Raw genomic sequence first — 22694 nt, 5'->3', positions numbered from 1 at the left:
GGTATACTGAAGAAGTAAGTTTGATCTTTAACAAAATTAAGTGGGCCAGCAGAAAAAAAATAAAGCCCAGCTACAGAACATTATCCTTCTTTCCAATGCTGGTAAACCCCATTCCAAAATTTGCCGAGGGGGACCATGGTTGCTGCACCCATGTACTCGGCTATCTCTGGCAGTCCTATAAAGAATGAATGGAGTGGCTACTCGCATGCATGACTGCCTCTCCGTTCATTCAGAAGACTCGGGACTCTGTTCTCTTGATCGGTTGGTGTTCCAGTAGTAAGACCCCTTATCAAATCTGTGGATAGGTGATATCTTCTATTGGTTGGATAACCTCTTTAATTCCTGGCTGGCTAAATTCACACTGTCTCAGATTTAGTCTTTTATAATTATTTTTTTACCCCAGTGAATACATAGATGCATTCAGGTATGGGGAAACGAGCAATGGGGGCTTATATCCATGCACAGGAGAAAAGCTTGCTCTTGTTGATGTAGACCCGTCAGCAACTGGTTTAGAGGATTTTTGACTTTAGGACGCAATTGCATTGACTGTAAAGGCAAAGGCAATATGACAACTTCAAAACTACAAAACTGAATAAATATTAGAAACAGGTCATAAATAACATTTACTACACATTTAAAGAAACCGGTTTAAGTATGGAGCTAGATATAAAAACGCCTTCTAAATTACTTCTGTGACAACGGCATTTGTGGCTCTAAGGAAGCGTTTGTTTTTTATATTATAGAATGTATTATTCATGTTAATGCGCTAGTGATCATTAAATGTCAACAGTGAAAGGAAGGTTTAGAACCAAAGCTTTGAAGTAGGCTAAAGTGAATTTCTACTTTTTAATACCATGTCCTTTTTAGGTCCAACATTTTGTGCTCATTCATTTCTTAATTTATCTTTGCAGAGGTCGGAGCTCTGTTATTATGCTCCAGTGCTCCAAATAAAGTTAAATTATAAGATTCGGGCTGCTATTAGCCATCACTAGGCTGCGATAACTTCATACTGTTTTATTTACTGACGTCGTTAGTAACGGGCTTTGGGGGCCCGAGCCCCAGATCTTTGGCTCGGTGCCCTGGTTCACTGGGTGACTGCCACATAATGGCGCAGCTACAGGGGTCGCAGCGGTCGCAACACGTCTATAAACAGTTACTATAGTAACTGGGGACTATGTAATAAACTACATGGGCCCCTGTTACTATAGTGACTGACAGCATACTTACCCTCCTCGTTCCGGAGCACAGCGGAGGTCCTGATGTCTTCTCGCGTAATGATGCTGTGCACCGTGCAGTGGTGTAGCTACAGGGGCCTTAGTCTTATAGCTATGCTATCTCCGATATGTATGGAAACATTTGGAGGGGGTAAACATGTCTTGGGGCTTGTGCCCCTGATATTTTAAGACCCTAGCAACGCCCCTGGTTTTATTATTGAATTAAATGTCTAAATAGTATGCAATAAATTTCTAAGCGCCCCCTAGTGGAGGTATAAGGCAGTTAGAATTATATCATTTGACCCTATCTCCATGCAGGAAATGTAAAGCTCAAAATTAGATATATAAAAAAAATCTCTGACTATCATAAAGCTTTATCAAGATTTTCATCAGCAAAAAATTGTGAACCTGTGTAGATGATAAACTTATGTTAAGGAATTGTAGAGCAAAGGGTATAGTTTTACATTCATTAGCTAAATGATGTTGATTCTTGTAGATTTTGTTATAAGTGTTTGATATTTGAACATGGCTGCTTGAATCATAAGACGAGTCTGTTATCTCTCCATTGCACTGATATTTTCAAGCTGCTTGGAAAGTGAATTATTTATTAGAAAGGAAGTTGCATAATGGGCTTTTACTTGTATTGATCAACCTCAATTATACTCCGAGGCTGCAATATTTTACCCATCTCTGGATAGTCCAAGGGACTTGTAACAAATATCTGCATGACTTTGTTACAGAATACATTATTTATTGATGATGTTAGTCAGGGTCATGCATTTTATGAGCAGATGTAAGATTTTTCAATGTGACAGCTAATTTTATTTACATATAAATAATTCAGATTGCCTTTGGATGTTAAAGACTAATGGTTGTGCATTCCAGTTCAGTCAATTATTTTTTGGTTTTAAGAATCTGAATGCACTAAACTGTAATAAAATAGATAAAACAAAGCTTTGAATGACTATATTAGGGTATTCTACAGATATAAAAGAGACTAAACCTAGATTGTGCACACATTGAACATAATGCATTGATCTAAGCATTGTATTAAATTGTAAAGGAACTGTTTTGTAGAGCTCTCAAATGGTTAAAGCTTAGGATGCCCTTTAGTAAGGTAAAGGTGAACCTACACTTCCATGGAGTACAAGCGATAGCAAATCCAGCTGCTATGGGGCCCCAGTCCTGGTTGTTCTATTCCTTTTGCTATTAGGTGTCAAGAACCTGTGCAAGACACCCCTCTCCAAATGAACTGTATTTTTAGCAAGGGGTGGGGAATTGCATAGGAACATGGAAAGGAAGTGGAAGGGGAAACAAAAATCCAGCTCTTCTGTCCCGGGTAACATAACCTGGCACTATAATAAGGAGCCCAATATAAAACTCTGCCACACTTGTATATTAGGAAACTGCATATACAGCCATTCCTGAGAGGGGTTCCACTGACAGTTTATATTGACAGCCTATCCTTAGGACAGGGCGTCAATATCAGATGGGTTGGGGACCGACTCCTACACTGCCACCGATCAGCTGACACATCGCCGCACACTTCCGTAGTGGCTGTGCCTGGGATTGAAGTTTTGGTCCCATTCTAGGGAATGCGACTGAGTGGCACTCCCAGACACAGCCGATACCGATGTGAACGGCACTGTGCCTGATAAATATTGAAGAGGTCGCAGCGTTCATCGCCGCAGTACCTTCAGTCAGCTGACCGGTGGAGGTCCCAGGAGTCAGACCCCCAACAATCTGATATTGATCACCTATCCTAAGGATAGACCATCAATATAAAATGCCCGGAGATTATTAGAGTATTATTATTATGAGCAGGAGCAATTCAACAATACAGCAGGTTCTCAGTAAGGAAGTCAAATTCTTTGCAGCTTCACTGCAGTCTGTCATATGACCTGTGCCTGCTGTGCCATAGGAAGAATCAGTACTCTATTTACATCTCTAAAGACTGTAGGCACAAAATGCTGGGCTTCTCCCAATAATAAGCCCACGATAAAAACTAAGGCCTCATGCACACGACCGTAGCCATGTGCACGGAGTGACAGCCGCGAGCTGCCTGCAAATCGCGGACTGTGCACATGGCCGCGCCCATTATTTTCACCTCGTGTGCATGGCCCCATAGGAATGAATGGGGCTGCAATTCTCCCCTGGATTTTCGGGGGGAATTGCGACCGCAAAAGCACGTTCGTGTGCATGAGGCCTAAGAAATACATTTATTATGGAGCTGCAGTATAACTATAATATTTAATAAAGACTACTGCAATAACTGTCACTACATCCATTATAATCTAGCTCTGACCATAAGGAGCCGGCGTGCCTAGCTGGAAAATTTGGCCCTAGAAAGAGTAAAATATTTCTTCTGCCAGGCTTCTGACAGTTGTGGCATCTCGACCTCCATCCTGCTTTACAATTTACAATTTACAATTTACCTCCCGCTAATTCCTAAATATTAGGGAATTGCTATATATGAAATTCTTTAATATACTGGGTGCTCAAAAGGTGAAATGGTCTTGATGGCTGCACATTAAAGCTACTTATGCCCATAAATAGTTGGGAGCAGCAATTTTTTGAGCCAGCATTCATATGCATGCAACCGATCAATGTCGTAAGTAATATTGGGCAGTCGCTCTGTTACCCAATATTATCGTTACATTGGTAAATGCTACAAAAGATTTGCCACTACTGTATGTAGATAAGAGGATTATATCAATAGTGCTAGATACACACACACACACACACACACACACACACACACACACACACACACACACACACACACACACCATAGTTTATTAGGTATGTTAAGCCTAAACCATGAGACATTATATTTATCAGTTCAGAAGTGTAAAAAATTGAGAGATCCTGTCCAAACCTGAAACAAAATGTATTTACAACACCAGAAATGTACAAATACATTTAATAGGGATTTAATAGTTTACAGTATTGTAAAATTAATATTTTTTCATACTTTGCGGTCATTCAAAGACATCGGTTTCAAAAGAAGGTTGACAAGCCCCGATCTAGAGGCCTCCACTATGCCCTTAGGATGATTCATAGCAGGTGCTGACTGTAACTTCCTATTTCATTGGTATTTACAGACTAAGGAATGCTTTTATTTGTGCACTATATGATGGTGATATTTGGGCACTATATGACGGTGATATTTGGGCACTATATGACAGTGATATTTGTGCACTATATGATGGTGATATTTGGGCATGATATGACGGTGATATTTGTGCACTATATGAAGGTGATATTTGTGCACTATATGATGGTGATATTTGGGCATGATATGACAGTGATATTTGGGCACTATATGATAGTCATATTTGGGCACTATATGATGGTGATATTTGGACACTATATGACGGTGATACATGTGCACGATATGACGGTGATACTTGTGCACTATATGAGGGTAATATTTGGGCACTATATGACGGTGATATTTGGACACTATATGATGGTGATATTTGTTCACTATATGACAGTGATATTTGTGCACTATATGATGGTGATGTTTGGGCATGATATGACCAGTTATACTTGTGCACTATATGACGGTGATATTTGGGCACAATATGATGCTGATATTTGGGCATGATATGACGGTGATATTTGTGCACTATATGACGGTGATATTTGTGAACTGTATGATGGTGATATTTGGGCATATAACAGTGATATTTGGGCAATATAAGATGGTCATATTCGGGCATGATATGACAGTGATATTTGGGCCATACCTGATTGTGATATTTGGGCACTATATGATGGTGATATTTTGGCACCATATGATGGTGATATTTGGGCATGATATGACGGTGATATTTGTGCACTCTATGAAGGTGATATTTGTGCACTATATGATGGTGATATTTGGGCATGATATGACAGTGATATTTGGGCACTATATGATAGTCATATTTGGGCACTATATGATGGTGATATTTGGACACTATATGACGGTAATACATGTGCACGATATGACGGTGATACTTGTGCACTATATGAGGGTAATATTTGGACCCTATATGACGGTGATATTTGGACACTATATGATGGTGATATTTGTTCACTATATGACAGTGATATTTGTGCACTATATGATGGTGATGTTTGGGCATGATATGACCAGTTATACTTGTGCACTATATGACGGTGATATTTGGGCACAATATGATGCTGATATTTGGGCATGATATGACGGTGATATTTGTGCACTATATGACGGTGATATTTGTGAACTGTATGATGGCGATATTTGGGCATATAACAGTGATATTTGGGCAATATAAGATGGTCATATTCGGGCATGATATGACAGTGATATTTGGGCCATACCTGATTGTGATATTTGGGCACTATATGATGGTGATATTTTGGCACTATATGATGGTGATATTTGGGCATGATATGACGGTGATGTTTGTGCACTATATGAAGGTGATATTTGTGCAGTATATGATGGTGATATTTGGGCATGATATGACAGTGATATTTGGGCACTATATGATAGTCATATTTGGGCACTATATGATGGTGATATTTGGACGCTATATGACGGTGATACATGTGCACGATATGACGGTGATACTTGTGCACTATATGAGGGTAATATTTGGGCACTATATGACGGTGATATTTGGACACTATATGATGGTGATATTTGTTCACTATATGACAGTGATATTTGTGCACTATATGATGGTGATGTTTGGGCATGATATGACCAGTTATACTTGTGCACTATATGACGGTGATATTTGGGCACAATATGATGCTGATATTTGGGCATGATATGACGGTGATATTTGTGCACTATATGACGGTGATATTTGTGAACTGTATGATGGTGATATTTGGGCATATAACAGTGATATTTGGGCAATATAAGATGGTCATATTCGGGCATGATATGACAGTGATATTTGGGCCATACCTGATTGTGATATTTGGGCACTATATGATGGTGATATTTGGGCACTATATGATGGTGATATTTGGGCACTATATGATGGTGATATTTGTGCACTATATGATGGTGATATTTGGACACTATATGACGGTGATACATGTGCATGATATGACGGTGATACTTGTGCACTATATGAGGGTAATATTTGGGCACTATATGACTGTGATATTTGTGCACTATATGATGGTGATATTTGGGCATGATATGACCAGTTATATTTGTGCACTATATGACGGTGATATTTGGGCACTATATGACGGTGATATTTGGGCACTATATGATGGTGATATTTGAGCACTATATGATGCTGATATTTGGGCATGATATGACGGTGATATTTGTGCACTATATGACGGTGATATTTGTGAACTATATGATGGTGATATTTGGGCATATAACAGTGATATTTGGGCAATATAAGATGGTCATATTCGGGCATGATATGACAGTGATATTTGGGCCATACCTGATTGTGATATTTGGGCACTATATGATGGTGATATTTGGGCACTATATGATGGTGATATTTGGGCACTATATGACTGTGATATTTGGGCACTATATGACGGTGATACTTGTGCACAATATTATAGTGATACTTGTGCACTATATGACGGTGATACTTGTGCACAATATGATAGTGATACTTGTGCACTATATGACGGTGATATTTGGGCACTATATGATGGTGATATTTTGGCATTATATGATGGTGATATTTGGGCTTGATATAACGGTGATATTTGGGCCATATATATGGTTGCTTTTTCAATTGTTTTAAATAAGCCTATTTGCTTTCTGTCTTTCATGGAAAAAAAAAAAGAAAGGAATGTCCCCATAGCCTTTTGCCAAGGGGTCACCACCGAATTTTATCTATTCCTTTTCCAGGCTGACGGTGATATTTGTGCACTATATGACGGTGATATTTGGGCACTATAAGATGGTGATATTTGTGCACTATAGGACAGTGATATTTGTGCACTATATGACTGTGATATTTGGGCCATACCTGATTGTGATATTTGGGCACTATATGATGGTGATATTTGGGCACTATATGATGGTGATATTTGGGCACTATATGACTGTGATATTTGGGCACTATATGACGGTGATACTTGTGCACAATATGATAGTGATACTTGTGCACAATATGACGGTGATATTTGGGCACTACATGATGGTGCTATTTGTGCACTATATGATGGTGATATTTGGGCACTATATGATGGTGATATTTTGGCACTATATGATGGTGATATTTTGGCTTGATATGACGGTGATATTTGGGCACTATATGATGGTGATATTTTGGCACTATATGATGGCGATATTTTGGCTTGATATGACGGTGATATTTGGGCCATATATATGGTTGATTTTTCAATTGTTTTAAATAAGCCTATTTGCTTTCTGTCTTTAATGTAAAAAAAAAAAGAAAAAAAAAAAAGAAAGGAATGTCCCCATAGCCTTTTGCCAAGGGGTCACCACCGAACTTTATCTATTCCTTTTCCAGGCTGACGGTGATATTTGGGCACTATATGACGGTGATATTTGGGCACTATATGATGGTGATATTTGTGAACTATATGATGGTGATATTTGTGCACTATATGACGGTGATATTTGTGCACTATGTAATGGTGATATTTGGGCATGATATAACGGTGATATTTGTGCACTATATGATGGTGATATTTGTGAACTATATGATGGTGATATTTGGGCATGATATGACAGTGATATTTGGGCACTATAAGATGGTCATATTCGGGCATGATATGACAGTGATACTTGTGCACGATAGGACGGTGATACTTGTGCACTATATGACGGTGATATTTGTGCACTATATGATGGTAATATTTGTGCACTATATGATGGTGATATTTGGGTACTATATGATGGTGATATTTGGGCACTATATGATGGTGATATTTTGGCACTATGTGATTGTGATATTTGGGCTATATATATAGTTGATTTTTCTATTGTTTTAAATAAGCCTATTTGCTTTCTGTCTTTCATGTAAAAAAGAAAGAAAGGAATTTCCCCTTAGTCTATTGCCAAGGGGTCACCACCGAACTTTATCTATTCCTTTCCCAGGCTGACAATTACATTTTAGTTGGCATTAGGGTAGTTAAATGAACAACATATTCCTTAACTCTTCTGCCCTGATCTCTCTCTTGTTCTATAAGGTCTTGCATTGCTGCTAATCTGTCAAGGCCCTTACCCTTAGTGCAATGGATCGCCCCCACTTTTTATTTATAGCAGAAAAAAAAATAAGTCTTTACACTTTGTAATTTTGTTTCCCATATAAATTAGAGAGCTTGGCACTTCATAAGACATGGACAAATTGGAGCGCAGTAATGTGTTCTAATTTTCCCTTATTTCCCAACAAATCTTTGCTTACCGGTATAATATTTTTACATGTGTCATATGGCAGTGTTGTGTGGAAGGTAAGATAATGAAAACCATAAATTAGAGAGGTAGTTACTGGAGCAAAGGAGGGGCAAATGAAGCAATATAATATTAAAATGTGATCATCACTATGTTTTATGCTGATCAGTTATACTGAAGATATTTAATAAGATTCCTAATTACCTCTCAGACACACAAAGCACTGTGAAAAAAAAGTATATGTTTTACTTATTGTTATTCCATGCATTTCATACACAATACTAACCTAAACAGGTCTCAATGGTTTACAACTCCAAATTCATACGGCAGTATTTTGCATCAGTATTTGCAAGCCAAAATTAATAGTGGGTCCAAAACATGGAAGAGATGTAAATCCATGAAACATTTTTTCTGTGTAAGTTCCACAACTGGTTTTGACTTACAAATACTAATGCAATTTTCAGGCCATAATACTAGCAGCATGGCTGCAACACCCAGCCCCCACATGGTCCAACTAAACCAAAATTTGTAACCATAGGGTTTTATGACATCCAGATGTTTGCTCTAACCAGTGCCCAAACAAATGTGTAGCATTATAAAGCCACATTACCTACTAGTCTGGTTCAACATTGCCTAGGTTAAGTCAGTTGACTAAATATGGCAGATAAGACTTCATGGGTTATTGATCCCAAAGAAAGTTCACTAAATTAATCTGTCAGCTAATCTGACGATAGACTTATCATACACACAGGGAATATATATATAAATATATATATTTAAAAATAATAATAATAAAAAAAAAATAATTATATATATATATAGTCAACTGGCAGAGATAAATGTTATAACACAATTGTTTATATGTACATGTATTAACCTGTAGATGAAGGACAGAAAAACAGAAGGAAATATAGGAAGTTGGAGAAAATAGGGTTAGGCATGACAGAGGAACTGTACCTAATAAGTCACATACATTTTTAAAGCTAGAGGTAATGCATAATGCATAATGATTGATATAAAACCATATATTGCAGTTCCCTATTGATCACCGGTTTTATTTACAGGATTTAGAGATGAAGTAACATAAGCATTTATATTATACCTTGAACGGTCATTTAAAGTTTTAGGAATGATGCTAAAATAATCATAGAAGATATAGGTGATCATTGTTAGACTGGTCATTCAAGATTTATTATATTAATGAGGTGTAGAAGACCAAATAGAAAATCAAATGTTTAATTAATTATACATAGAAACTAGCCAATACATAAACGTGAATCATGTGGTCCTGGGAAATCTAAAGTGACAGATACATTTTTAAAGTAAAAGGTCTGAAACTCTGGAACATCCGCTACCTCAGGCCTTATTTGGAATGATGGGCAGAAAGACAGATCTAATCTTTAAAGTGAAACTCCAAGCAAATTTCCATAATTAGAAAAATTCAGTTACTATGGTTATTTGGGCCCTCAAATACTCGTTTCCAAGGTGCTCGCTTTGCAGGTATTGGCTGAAGCTGCACCTCACAGACTTCCTGCTCTGCCCACCCCCTGCATGTACTCTGCAGATAATACTGCTCATCCTGAGAGTTCTATGCTCCCTTAATTTTTCCCATATCATGTACCTGGTTTAAGTCCAAATGCAGGAGGAAGCAGTTAACATGGTATGATGCAGCCATTTTGGTTTTTTTTCTGTGGTGTACAGAGCACTTTAGAAATATGTAAATTAACGACCCTGGAGTGCTTAATATTCCTAGTCGGTCCTTTTATCATTCATTAAACTTTTCCGAGAGTGTTCCTTCAATCACAGTAAACCATAATGGTCTGGCAACAGTGTTCAATGCTTTCTAGTTGTGACTCTTTCATGTCGGATTGGGGATTTCTTCATTGTTTTATTATTTCTGAATAAAAACGTTCAAAATAAGTTTCCTAGTCTAAAATATTTAAAGGGGATTTCTCACCTACATGGCCATAAACAGACAATGTACATGTCTCTGCCCACTATCCTCATATAAAGATTACCCATCTTAATTACATGGTATAGTTACATAGTTACTTAGGTTAAATAAAGACACAGGTCCATCAAGTTCAACCTTTCTCAATCAATTACACGTCTTTCATTGCTTGATTAATTATAACCCTCTATGCCATTCGTTATTAGATAAGCATCTAGCCCTTTTTTTAAATGCTGGCATAGCATCTGCCATTACTACCTGGGGTCGCGCATTCCATTGTTTGACTAACATCCCTTCCCTTTTTCCCATCCCTTGGTTGAACTTGATGGACATATGTCTTTTTTCAAATGTGCTAACTATGTAACTGTAAAGAACCCTTTCCTTTATGGTTTTATGTCTGATTCGCCTTTCCTCCACACACCTGATGCTTTGTAAAGACCTTGTAAAGGATAAATCATGTGTCCGCTCTATGTACTGATCACACATATATTTATACATGTAAATGAACTCACTTTTAAGGGGTCTTTATTACAAGCTGAACAAGCCCGATATTTATAGCCTCATTATAAGTGACCATCCCATTTACTAATCTAGTTGCTCGCCCTTGTAACCCTTTTCAGCTCTACTATATCCTTTTTACAATATGGAGCCCCATATTCAAGATGTGGTCTTACAAGTAATTTATAGAGGGGTAATATTACATTTGAATCACAGGTTTTTATCTCTTTTTGTAAACCTGCTTTTGCAGTTGCTGCTTGGCATTGAGTACTGCTGCTTAGCTTACTTGCAACCAGGCTCTTCCCTTGTTCGATTATCCCCAGTTTTATTCCATTTAATGTATATACATAAATAATATTACTGCATCCTAGGTGCATTACCTTACATTTATCATCTTCAAATTCATCTGCCATGTGTTTGCCCATGCTACCACCTTATCTAGGTCTTTATGTAATATTTTACAATCAAGCTAAGTTTTAAGTATCCGACAAATTTTTTAATCATCAACAAAAACTGACACTTTACTATCAATCCCATCCACAAGGTCATTAATAAAGAGATTAAAAGAATTGGGCGTGTATCCTGTGTTTTAAGAAGGCCTTGCTATGTTCAACCTTAGGGTATGTGCACACAACCACTTTTCAGACGTAATGGAGGCGTTTTACACCTCGAATTATGCCTGAAAAGACGGCTCCAATATGTTGGCAAACACCTGCCCATTGCTTACAATGGGTCTTACGATGTTCTGTGCAGACGAGCTGTCATTTTACGCGTCGCTGTCAAAAGACGGCGTGTAAAATTACGGCCGCGTCAAAGAAGTGCAGGACACTTCTTGGGACGTAATTGGAACCGTTTTTCATTGACTCCAATGAAAACCAGCTCCAATTACGTCCGTAAAAGACGCCGCGAAAAACGCGTGCACTTGTAAAAACGTCTGAAATTCAGGAGCTGTTTTCACCTGAAAACAGCTCCGTAATTTCAGACGTATTTGCCGTTATCGTGTGCACATACCCTAACAGTGAAAATCTACAGACTTCCCTTAGAAAGTTGCCATTTACTAGTATTTTTTTCCAATCTGGAAACTATATATAATAATATACTCCTCACCCAGAAAATGGGAAAGCTTTAGCCAGGATTCATCTTTGTTTCATCTCTTAGCACATTAGGACATTTCATGTTCAATAATGTTTAGAATATAAGAGTTTCCTTCAAGTAACTTACCTCCTTGCTCATCCAACATAACCAAAGTCCTGATTCCCGCATCTTTGCTCTACATACCCAAGAGAGATAGCAAAGGGAAAAAAAAGAGACAGAAAGAATGGTCAGTAATAGTGCAACCAAGAATGGGATAAAAGGCAAAGTCATATACAAACAGAAGAAATGTGAAAAAATCATGATATCATAGTATAACTAAACAAACTTCTAGAATATCACTGATATCAGAGATTTCTCTTGACAAAAAGTTCTGCTCAGCTCAGAATGGGTTTGGCACTTTACTGGGCACCACAGCGGTTTGCCCTAGAAAATACTGGAACCCCGACGGAACCCGACAAACATCATTATAAGTTAATACAGATCCATTATAAAAGGAAGCTATGACTGTAATGTGAACAGAGCCTGATATAGTTACAGTGCCATGAAAATGTGTCTCCTATTGAATATTTGTTACACTAAATGGAGTATCTGTCACTATTTTATGAGTTACAATCAATGAGATGTTTTTATTCACTGATAGCAAACAGAGATTTTGAAGCTACAAGAAATTAAAATACAAGGTTTATTGGAAAGTTGCAAAACTTTTCATTATACAAAGATTAAGCCTTATTTATATAAACTGGAAAACCCTTTAAAAACAGACATAAAACAGCTTTCATAAGAAACTAGGCAGACTATTAGTCAGACTGTCCAAAAATTGAAGCTTTCATACAAAGATGTTTAATACTATGTTGGGAAAAGAGCGCAGACTGAATCTAAACAGGGTGAGGGAGAAAGAAAAGGAAAGCCAAGACGTACAGCTGCACAACAGGATAGGTGCAGGTACCTTACAGGTCCGGAGATGGCAGTTTCCCTAAATAGTATAGAACAAATACTAGTGTCTGATACAGTAACAAAAAAAACCTTACAGTCAAAGATGCAAAAAATAAATAAAAAATGCCATATTTAAAACTAGCAAATAGTCAGAAAACGTTAAAATGGGGGAAAATAACCCAGACATTGGACAACTGATACCTGGGAAAGAGTATTGTAGATAAATGAGTTTAAGGTGTTTGGATGATCAATAAGGAGCAAATGAAGAGCAAATTAAAACGTTGCCGGAGGAATGCTTGATGCCTTCATACAAGCATAGTGGTTGACATGTAATAGTGCTGCTTAGTACTGGTAAGGTAGGAGATTTACACATACAATATAGTAATGACTCAGAAAGGTTAGTACTTTATTTTACAACATCCCTGGTGGTCAGCACTTTTTTGATAGAAAAAATCATGAAGCAGCAGGACACCAATCTAAGGGCATAAAAGTCACCAACGCTCTGCTGACTTAATAACAGAGCTCCAACCCTCCTCTGGCATTAACATCCGCACAAAAACTCCGGGAGCTTCATGTTATGGGTTCCCATGTACGAGCAGCTGCATGCCAGCCTTACATCACCAAGCACAATGCCAAGCGTCGGATGGAGTGGTGTAAAGCGCATCGCCACTGGACTCTGGAGAAGTGGAAATGGGTTCTGTGAAGTGATGAATCACGCTTCTCTATCTGGCAGTCTGATGGACGAGTCTGGGTTTGGTGAATGCCAGGAGAACGTTACCTGCCTGACTGCATTGTGCCAAATGTAAAGTTTGGTGGAGGAGGGATAATGTTATGGGGTTGTTTTTCAGGGGTTGGCCACGGCCCTTTAGTTCCAGTGAAGATAAATCTTAATGCTTCAGCACACCAAGATATTTTGGACAATTGTAGCTTCCAACTTTGTGAGAACAGTTTGAGGTATGGCCCTTTTTTGTACCATCATGACTGTGCCCCAGTGCACAAAGCAAGGTCCATAAAGACATGGTTGGGTGAGTTTTGTGTGGAAGACCTTGACTGGCCCGCACAGAGCCCTGACCGAAACCCTATTGAATACCTTTGGGATGAACTAGAACAGAGATTATGAGCCAGGCTTCTCATCCAACATCAGTGTCTGATCCCACAAATGCTCTCCTGGATGAATGGGCAAAAATTCCCACAGACGCACTCCAATATATTGTAGAAAGCCTTCCCAGAAGAGCTGTTTTAGCTGCAAAAGCGGAGACCAACTCCATATTAATATCTATGGATTTCGTGTTGCCCTGCCTGCATCGCAGGTAACGAAAGTAAATGTGGCTGCATTATGATCTTCAGGTTGCCACGACTGCGACACGACAGTTGCTAAAGATCTGCACCTGTTTGATTATTTGCGACTGTTGCGAGGTGGTCCCGACAACCTGCGGATCGCAACGCGGCGACATTCACTTTCATATCCTGCGGTGCAGGCATGGTGACACAGTGATCTTTGGTAGTGCGACCTGTGTTGCGGACAACAGATAAATAATAATAATACAAGAAGACAAAGTAGGATATCGTATTCCAAATATTTTATACAAACTGATAAAAATCAAAATTTCTTCACATTTTCTGTGACCCAGAATATTAATAAAAATTCTAGCGAATGCTGGAGAAATACATGGCGCACATAAAGATGTGTCATGGCATAATCACAAATCCTCCAGTCAAACAAGACACTAAGGGGAGTTGTCAACTGCCTAAAGACGCTCAGATATTATGTAGACAAGTTTTGTAGACAGGCATTACATGTGAACATTCAACATAACCCAATAGTGTCAAAGAGGTTTGTATTACATGGAAAGCAAACTCTCTCAGAGATATTTAGTCAAAACGGGTTATTTAAATAATTTAAATAGTTCAACAATTAATTTTCGGTTAAAGAGGACCTGTCAGCTCTCCTGACCTGTCTGTTTTAGTAAATACTTGTATTCCCCATAGAATAAAAATTCTGGTGCATTTTTTTAGAACTTTGCATTGTACCGTTCCGCTGTTATTTATCCTACAAATGTTTGAAGAAATTGACAACTGGGTGTTACCATTTTCTGTGTATTTCGATACATGTTGGATGCCGTGGCATCAGTACTCCAAATCTCAGACTATGTAGGGACTTGCCCAGGGGCATAACTAGGAAAGACTGGGCCCCATAGCAAACTTTTAAATGGCCCCACTCCCCTGGGTGCCACATACAGACCCCCCTTGTCAATAGTGCCCCCCTGTAGATAGTGCCCCACTCTAGATTGTGCCATACAGCCCCCCTGTAGATTGTGGCATACAGCTCCCCCTATAGATCGTGTCACACCCCCCTTCTAAATAGTGCCACCCTTCCCCCCTGTAAATAGTGCCCTCTCCCCCTTGTAGACAGTGCCATACAGACCCCCACCTCCCCCTTGTATAGTTCCACACAGAACCCCTGTAGATAGTGACCCCCACCTTCCCTTGTAGATAGTGCCATAAAGCCCCCCCATAGATAGTGCCCCCAACTCCCCCTTGTATATAGTGCCCCCCACTTCCCCCTTGTAGATAGTGCCATACCGCCTCCCCTGTAGATAGTGCCTGCACCCTCCTTGTAGATAATGCCCCCACCTCCCCCTTGTAGATAGTGCCATACTGTCCCCCTGTAGATAGTGCCATACAGCTCCCCCCTGTAGATAGCGCCCCCCACCTCCCCCCAAACAAAAAAGTGAAAAAGATTATACCTAGGCCCTGTGCCCACGACGAACAGAGCTGCCCCACAGTATTCTGAACGCTGACGGGATCCTTGCGTAGGCCGGCGTGATCTAGTGACATCATCGCAGGGATCCTGTCCCTGTACCTGATAGGCTGTAGGCTGAAATCTGCCTGTAGCTTAGTAAATGGTAGAGAAGTAAGATACCTTTAATAAAGAGTTCTAATAAAAGATGCCCAGAATTGTAATTTTAATGGGGAATACAAGTATTTGCTAAAACAGACAGGTCAGGAGAGTTGACAGGCTCTCTTGAAGCCCACTAAAATGAATGCCATACTATGCATTTTTTTCTCATAGGCTAGCTATCATGAAATATTCAATATCAAAAATTATTAAACAAAATATGTACCAGCACCTGGTTTTGAAGAGGTAGGGTCTGACTGGCACAACAGATGACCACAGGATTCTCTGGTGGGATTAGATTTAATATGATAATGGAGTGCTTACACAACAGGGCCCAATGTAGCAGAAGCTAACCCCATCTAAAGACTGATCTTGGCACAGATCACATGTTGATAGGGTTTATCATATTTTGGGTTAATTTACAAATACCTTTTTTGTTTTTACTGATGATATGGCTTTTGTGTGTAATGATATCTGCAGAGCTTACAATGCAATTAAAAGTGAACTTGAACATGTGCTGCTTAGCTCGATGACGGGCCTTCAGGATCATTTTTGATGGGCCTAAGGTACTCTAATCCAGCATTGGGGCCAGGTTTATTGAGGTAGGTTATAAATGATAAAATACTCGGCAATAAAGCTCCACAACCCATGGGGTTATACTCAGGGTTGTACACAAGCGGGCCTTACGGGTTTAAAACCTCCCTCTTGTACGCTCACTCCTTCCCTGGCTCGGTGGCTCTCATCCTCCAGCAGTTTAGACATGTAATGCTATCTGCTGGTGAAAGGAGAACAGTACATGGGAAATGTTGACCTTTTACCAGCAGATGGCAGACAGCATTACATATAGCAGTCAATTCGAAAAGAGGGAGGGAGGATGAGCTCCAGCACCTCCAAATCACTGCTGGCTGGATCAGTCCTGCCCTGCTGTGCCCACCCCCTTATGTCCTAGTAACGAGGAATGAAAGCCATTAGAGAAGGTAGGTGTGTATATGTGTTAATGTAAGTATATATGTGTCAATGTATATATGTGTGTGTGTATGTGTGTGTGTGTGCGTTTGCGTTAATGTATGTATACAATGGTCAGCCATAACATTAACCCCTTAATGACCGGCCTATTTTAGACGTTAACAAACCAAGCCATTTTTGAAGTTTTTCCATCGTCGCATTCCAAGAGCTATAACGTTTTTATTTTTGCGTCGACATAGCTGTATAAGATCTTGTTTTTTGCGGGACAAGTTGTACTTTTTAATAGCACCATTTTGGGGGACATATTATTTATTGATTAACTTTTATTAACTTTTTTGGGGGGGGAATAGAAAAAAATCGGAAATTTCGCCACTCTTTTTTGCGTCTTAAATCTACGCCGTTTACCGTGTGCTATAAATAACACAATAACTTTATTCAGCGGGTTGTTACGATTGCAACGATACCAAATTTCTATAGTTTTTGTATTTTTTACTACTTTTACACAGTAAAAACGCTTTTTTTTCAAAATTATTTGGTTTTGTGTCTCCATATTTGAAGAGCCGTAACGTTTTTATTTTTTCGCCGATGCGGTTGTGTGAGGGCTTTTTTTTTTGCAGGACGACTTGTAGTTTTTATTGGTACCATTTTGGAGTAGATGCGACTTTTTGATCACTTTTTAATCACATTTTTTTAAAGTCAGGATTCACAGAAAACAACAATTTTTCCAACTTTTTTTATTTGATTTTTTACGGCGTTCACCGTGCGTGTTAAGTAATGTAATAGCTTTATAGTCGGGGTCGTTACGGACGCGGCGATACCAAATATGTGTAACTTTTTTACTTTATTTTGGTTTTTTAATACTAAAGCAGTTTGTAAGGGGAAAAAGTGGGTTTTTCATTTTTTTTCACATTTTTTTTTAATGAACTTTATTAAACTTTTTTTTTACTTTTTTACTAGTGCCACTAGGGGACTTTAATATGCGATTCTGCGATCGCTATTATAATACACTGCAATACTTCTGTATTACAGTGTATTATGCCTGTCCGTTTAAAACGGACAGGCATCTGCTAGGTCATGCCTCCGGCATGACCTAGCAGGCATTCGCTCCAGGCAGCCATCGGAGACACTGACACTCGGCGATCTTATCGCCGGGTGTCAGTGGGATGAGAGGGAGCTCCCTCCCTCTCTCCAAAACCACTCAGATGCAGTGCTCGCGATTGAGCACCGCATCTGAGGGGTTAAACGGGTGAGATCGATACTAATATCGATCTCACCCGGCAGAGCAGGGACGCCCTCAGCTGCCTCTGGAAGCTGAGAGCAGGGACATTTGACAGCTCCCTGCTCTGTTTACTTATTCCGATGCCGCGACATAAAAAGTCTATGGCATCGGAATAAGGCCCGTTAGTGACCGACGTAAAAACACTATGGGCCGGTCACTAACGGGTTAAAAAGAAATGACAAGTGAAGTAAATAACATTGATTATGTCATTACAATAGCAGCTGTCAAGGGGTGGAATATATTCATCAAGTGAGCAGTTAGTTCTTAAAGTTGATGTGTTAGAAGCAGAAAAAAATTGTAAAGCGTAAGGATCTGAGCAACTTTCAGAGGGGCAAATTGTGAAGGCTAGATGACTGGGTCAGAGCATCTCCAAAACGGCAAATTCTGTGAGGTGTACCCAGTATACAGTGGTTTGTACCTACTAAAAGTGGTGCAAGGAAGGACAAACGGAGCCCAAGGCTCATTAATGCACGTGGGATGTGAAGGCTAGCCCATCAAGTCCGATCACACAGGAGCCACACAAATTGATGAAAAAATAAATGTTGGGTAAGATGTAAAGGTCTTAGAACACAGAGTGCATCGCAGCTTGCTGCAGTTGGGGATGCGTAGGGGCAGGCCGGTTGGAGTGCCTATGCTGACTCCTGTGGGCACGTGAGGATCAGAACTGCACTATGGAGCAATGGAAAAAGGTGGCCTGGTCTAAAGAATCATGTTTTCCTTTACATTGTGTGGACGGCTGGGTGCGTGTGTGTCGCTTACCAGGGGAAGAGTGGGCAACAGAATGCACTATGGGAAGAAGGCAAGCCGGCGGAGGCAGGGTGATGATCTGGGCAATTTTCTGCTAAGACACATTGGGTCCTGGCATTCATGTGGATGTTGTTTTGACATACCCCACATACCTAAAAATTGTGGAAGGTCAAGTACACACCTTCATGTTGACAGTAATCTTTACTGGCAGTGGCCTCTTTCAGCAGGATAATATGCTTTTCATACAGCAAAAATTGTTCAGGAATGATTTAAGGAACATGACAAAGATTTCAAGTTGTTGACTTGGCCTCCAAATTCCCCAGATCTCAATTCAATTGAGCATCTGTGGGATGTGCTGGAAAAAAAAGTATGATCCAAGGAGTCCCTACATCGCAACTTAAAGTACTTAAAGGATATACTGCTAACGTCTTCGTGTCCAATACCACAGGAAACCTTCAGAGGCCATGCCTTGACGGGTCAGAAATGTTTTGGCAGCACGAGGAGGACTTATACAATATTACGCAGGTAGTTGTATGATATGATTAAACAGTGTATATGTGTGGGTATGTGTGTCACAGTGTGTAAACGTGTATATGAATATACTATATGCATGTGTATGTATGTCACAGTGTGTATATATGTGTGTGTGTGTGTGTGTGTGTGTGTGTGTGTGTGTGTGTGTGTGTGTGTGTGTGTGTGTGTGTGTGAATGTATGTATGTGGTATATACAGTATATGTGTCACAGAGTGTATACGTGTGTGAATGTGTCACCGTGTGTATATATGTGTGTGTGTGTGTGTGTGAATGTATGTATATATGTGGTATATATAGTATATGTTTGTCAGAGTGTATACGTGTGTGTGTACGTATGCACATGTTATGCAAGTATGTTCATGGTGATGAACCCCTTTTACAAAACTGTGCGTATGCCCGTGGTTATATGAGTAATTATTATAGTACCGTGTTGTCAACAATCTATTACATTTGTTTACGTTTTTTAGCGTTTCTCAGTTGGGCAGTGTTACAAATTCAATGTGAACCATTGTCCCCAGACATTCTGGCAAATTTGGTCGCAGAAGGGCGACAAATACTCAAGATGACTCAATTTTGATCAGAGAATGGCAAAAGAATCACAACATAGAGTTCCAATAAGTTAGAGAACTGTTCGAAGGGATTCAAGTCTGCAGACATTCAAAGAAACAGAAATTTGTTTAAGAAATAATGGCAAAAATACTTGACGGGGCTAAACAGTTTGAAAACTGGTCCACAGAATACTGGGAACAGGTAAAAAAAAAACCTTGACTTTCATTGTTATTTATTATAACATTTACTATTTGATTCTATTAATGAAAAATGCTGTTTTGTTTTAAATCCTCTTTGCATATGATTGGTGAAAATGATGCATGATGTTCAGGTTGTTTTTAGTGACATAAGTTTCAAGTGTTCTGAGCAGCAAGTACAATACAATATGTCAGAAGACAGTCTGGAGAACAGATGAGGGAGGACTGCATCGTTCAGCGCGTCACGCACTCCACTCAGGTCATGGTATGGAGGGTCATAAGCATCTTCAGGACAGACATGCTCTACATCAAGGGTCAGCAACCGGTGGCAATGGTGCTACAGCCGGGAACGTGGAGAATGGTTTGCTGGAACACTTCCCTCTCCGTCTGTTCAGCACCGTTGAGTGCTTGGTGGCGCTAAACACAGGGAGAGAGAGCGGAGCTTCATTATGCGCTTGGCGGTGCTGATCACCAGGTGAGAGAGCAGTGCTTCATTGTGTTAGTCACTGCTGAGAAGTTGGCAAGCACATAATGCAGCACTGCTCCCTCTCCTGGTGTTCAGCATCGCCAAGCACATAATGAAGTGCTACTCTCTCCTGGTGATCAGGGCCCCAAGGATGGAGTTCAGTAACCTCTCTGTAAAAGAAAAGGTTAGCAAAAGTTGGCAGCTCTCTGTCCTATGAGCACCCCCGTAAGTTGGTGTTTAGTAGCTGCAGGTCTCTCCTATGTTCACCACCTCAAGCTGGTGTTCAGTAGCTGTGGTCTCTCCTATGCAAAACCCCCCCAAGCTGGTGTTCAGGAGCCTCGGTCTCTCCTATGTGCACCACCCCGAAAGCTGGTGTTCAGTAGTTGCTCTCTCTCCCGTGTGCAGTGCCCCCAAGCTGGTATTCAGTAGCCGCCGTCTCTCCTGTGTGCAGTTCCCCTAGCTGGTGTTTAATACCCTCGTATTCACCACAGATGGATTATCTGTGCAAAGAAAGTCAGGGACAATTGTTACACTAAATTATAAGTTTAATTAACGGATTAATTGGCTTATGTCACATACATGTTAACTGTTTGTCGTATATGACATTCAAGTTTGCATGGCACACTGAGTACTTCATCATTGACTTTTTATTTTTCATCAGCAAGCCATACAAAAAAGGTTCCTTATCCCTGCTCTACATTGTTCAGTGTAACATAAAGCAGCAGTGCAAATCCGTACTAGAGCAACGTCTGATCCCTCAGCTGCGCGACTGGTCACAGAAGAATTGACTTACAGGGACATGAGGCTTCCTCTTTGCACGATGGTACCCCATGTCACAAGGGACGTAAGAATGACACGTTTCCCTAAGGATCATGGCATTGTAGCGTTACCCTGGCCGAGCAACAGCCCAGACATGAATCCAATACAGAACTCGTGGGCAGTTCTAAAGTCGGAGACAATGAATAGGACTATAACAAACAAGCAGCAACTAATTGAAGAACTTATTTTACCTTGCGCACTGTATGACTGAATATTGCAAGGAATATGTTTGTTCTATGCCTGAATGAGTTAAATCCGAACATGTTTCTCAAGTTAAACATGTCTTGATAGATATGTTGTCTAAACATCATGGCAAAACAACATTAAAAATGCAGATTTTTGAAAAATGTCTATTAATTTGGTCAGCAAAAATATGCGGGTCCCAGCTCCTTCTCGATATGGTAAAATCCAGTGAAAGTCCCAGCTCTATCTCGATATGGTAATATCCAGGGACAATCCCTACTCTGTCTCGATATGGTAATATCCAGGGACAGTCCCAGCTCTATCTCAATATGAGAATATCCAGGGACAGTCCCAGCTCTATCTCAATATGAGAACATCCAGGGACAGTCCCAGCTCTATCTCAATATGAGAATATCCAGGGACAGTCCCAGCTCTATCTCAATATGAGAATATCCAGGGACAGTCCCACCTCTATCTCAATATGAGAATATCCAGGGACAGTACCAGCTCTATCTCAATATGAGAATATCCAGGGACAGTCCCAGCTCTATCTCAATATGAGACTATCCAGGGACAGTCCCAGCTCTATCTCAATATGAGAATATCCAGGGACAGTCCCAGCTCTATCTCAATATGAGAATATCCAGGGACAGTCCCAGCTCTATCTCAATATGAGAATATCCAGGCACAGTCCCAGCTCTATCTCAATATGATGAGAATATCGAGGGACAGTGTACTGATGAGGCGGTGTAGCTAATCATGGGTTCTACAAAGCTTCTTTTAGCTATGCTGTCTTCAGGAGTCAGGGGATGACCCCATATGCCTTGGGGTTTGTTCCCCTGATTTTTTAAGACCCAAGCAACGTCCTTGGTGCAAATAAAAAATAACACAGAAGGCCTATTTCATCCGAACATTTTCAAGGTTTTTGTTTGGCTTATGTAACACTTAAGATTATATAACTTTAATCCTTCTGTAAT

The 22694-nt window shown here is 39.9% G+C and overlaps 1 protein-coding gene across 2 annotated transcripts in view; it reads right to left on the bottom strand.

Annotated features, from left to right (window-relative positions):
- The window catches only part of SNAP25 (synaptosome associated protein 25), an 87877-nt gene that overhangs the window by 14760 nt on the left and 50423 nt on the right, over window positions 1-22694 (bottom strand). For both annotated transcript variants that reach the window (XM_075863074.1, XM_075863073.1), the window contains exon 4: window positions 12272-12320. In XM_075863074.1, the coding sequence (XP_075719189.1) occupies window positions 12272-12320 (49 nt within the window). The remainder of the gene's footprint in view (window positions 1-12271; window positions 12321-22694) is intronic.

This window comes from Rhinoderma darwinii, chromosome 4, assembly GCF_050947455.1.
Source record: "Rhinoderma darwinii isolate aRhiDar2 chromosome 4, aRhiDar2.hap1, whole genome shotgun sequence".
NCBI lineage: Eukaryota > Metazoa > Chordata > Amphibia > Anura > Rhinodermatidae > Rhinoderma > Rhinoderma darwinii.
This window is presented reverse-complemented; position numbering and strand designations above follow the sequence as displayed.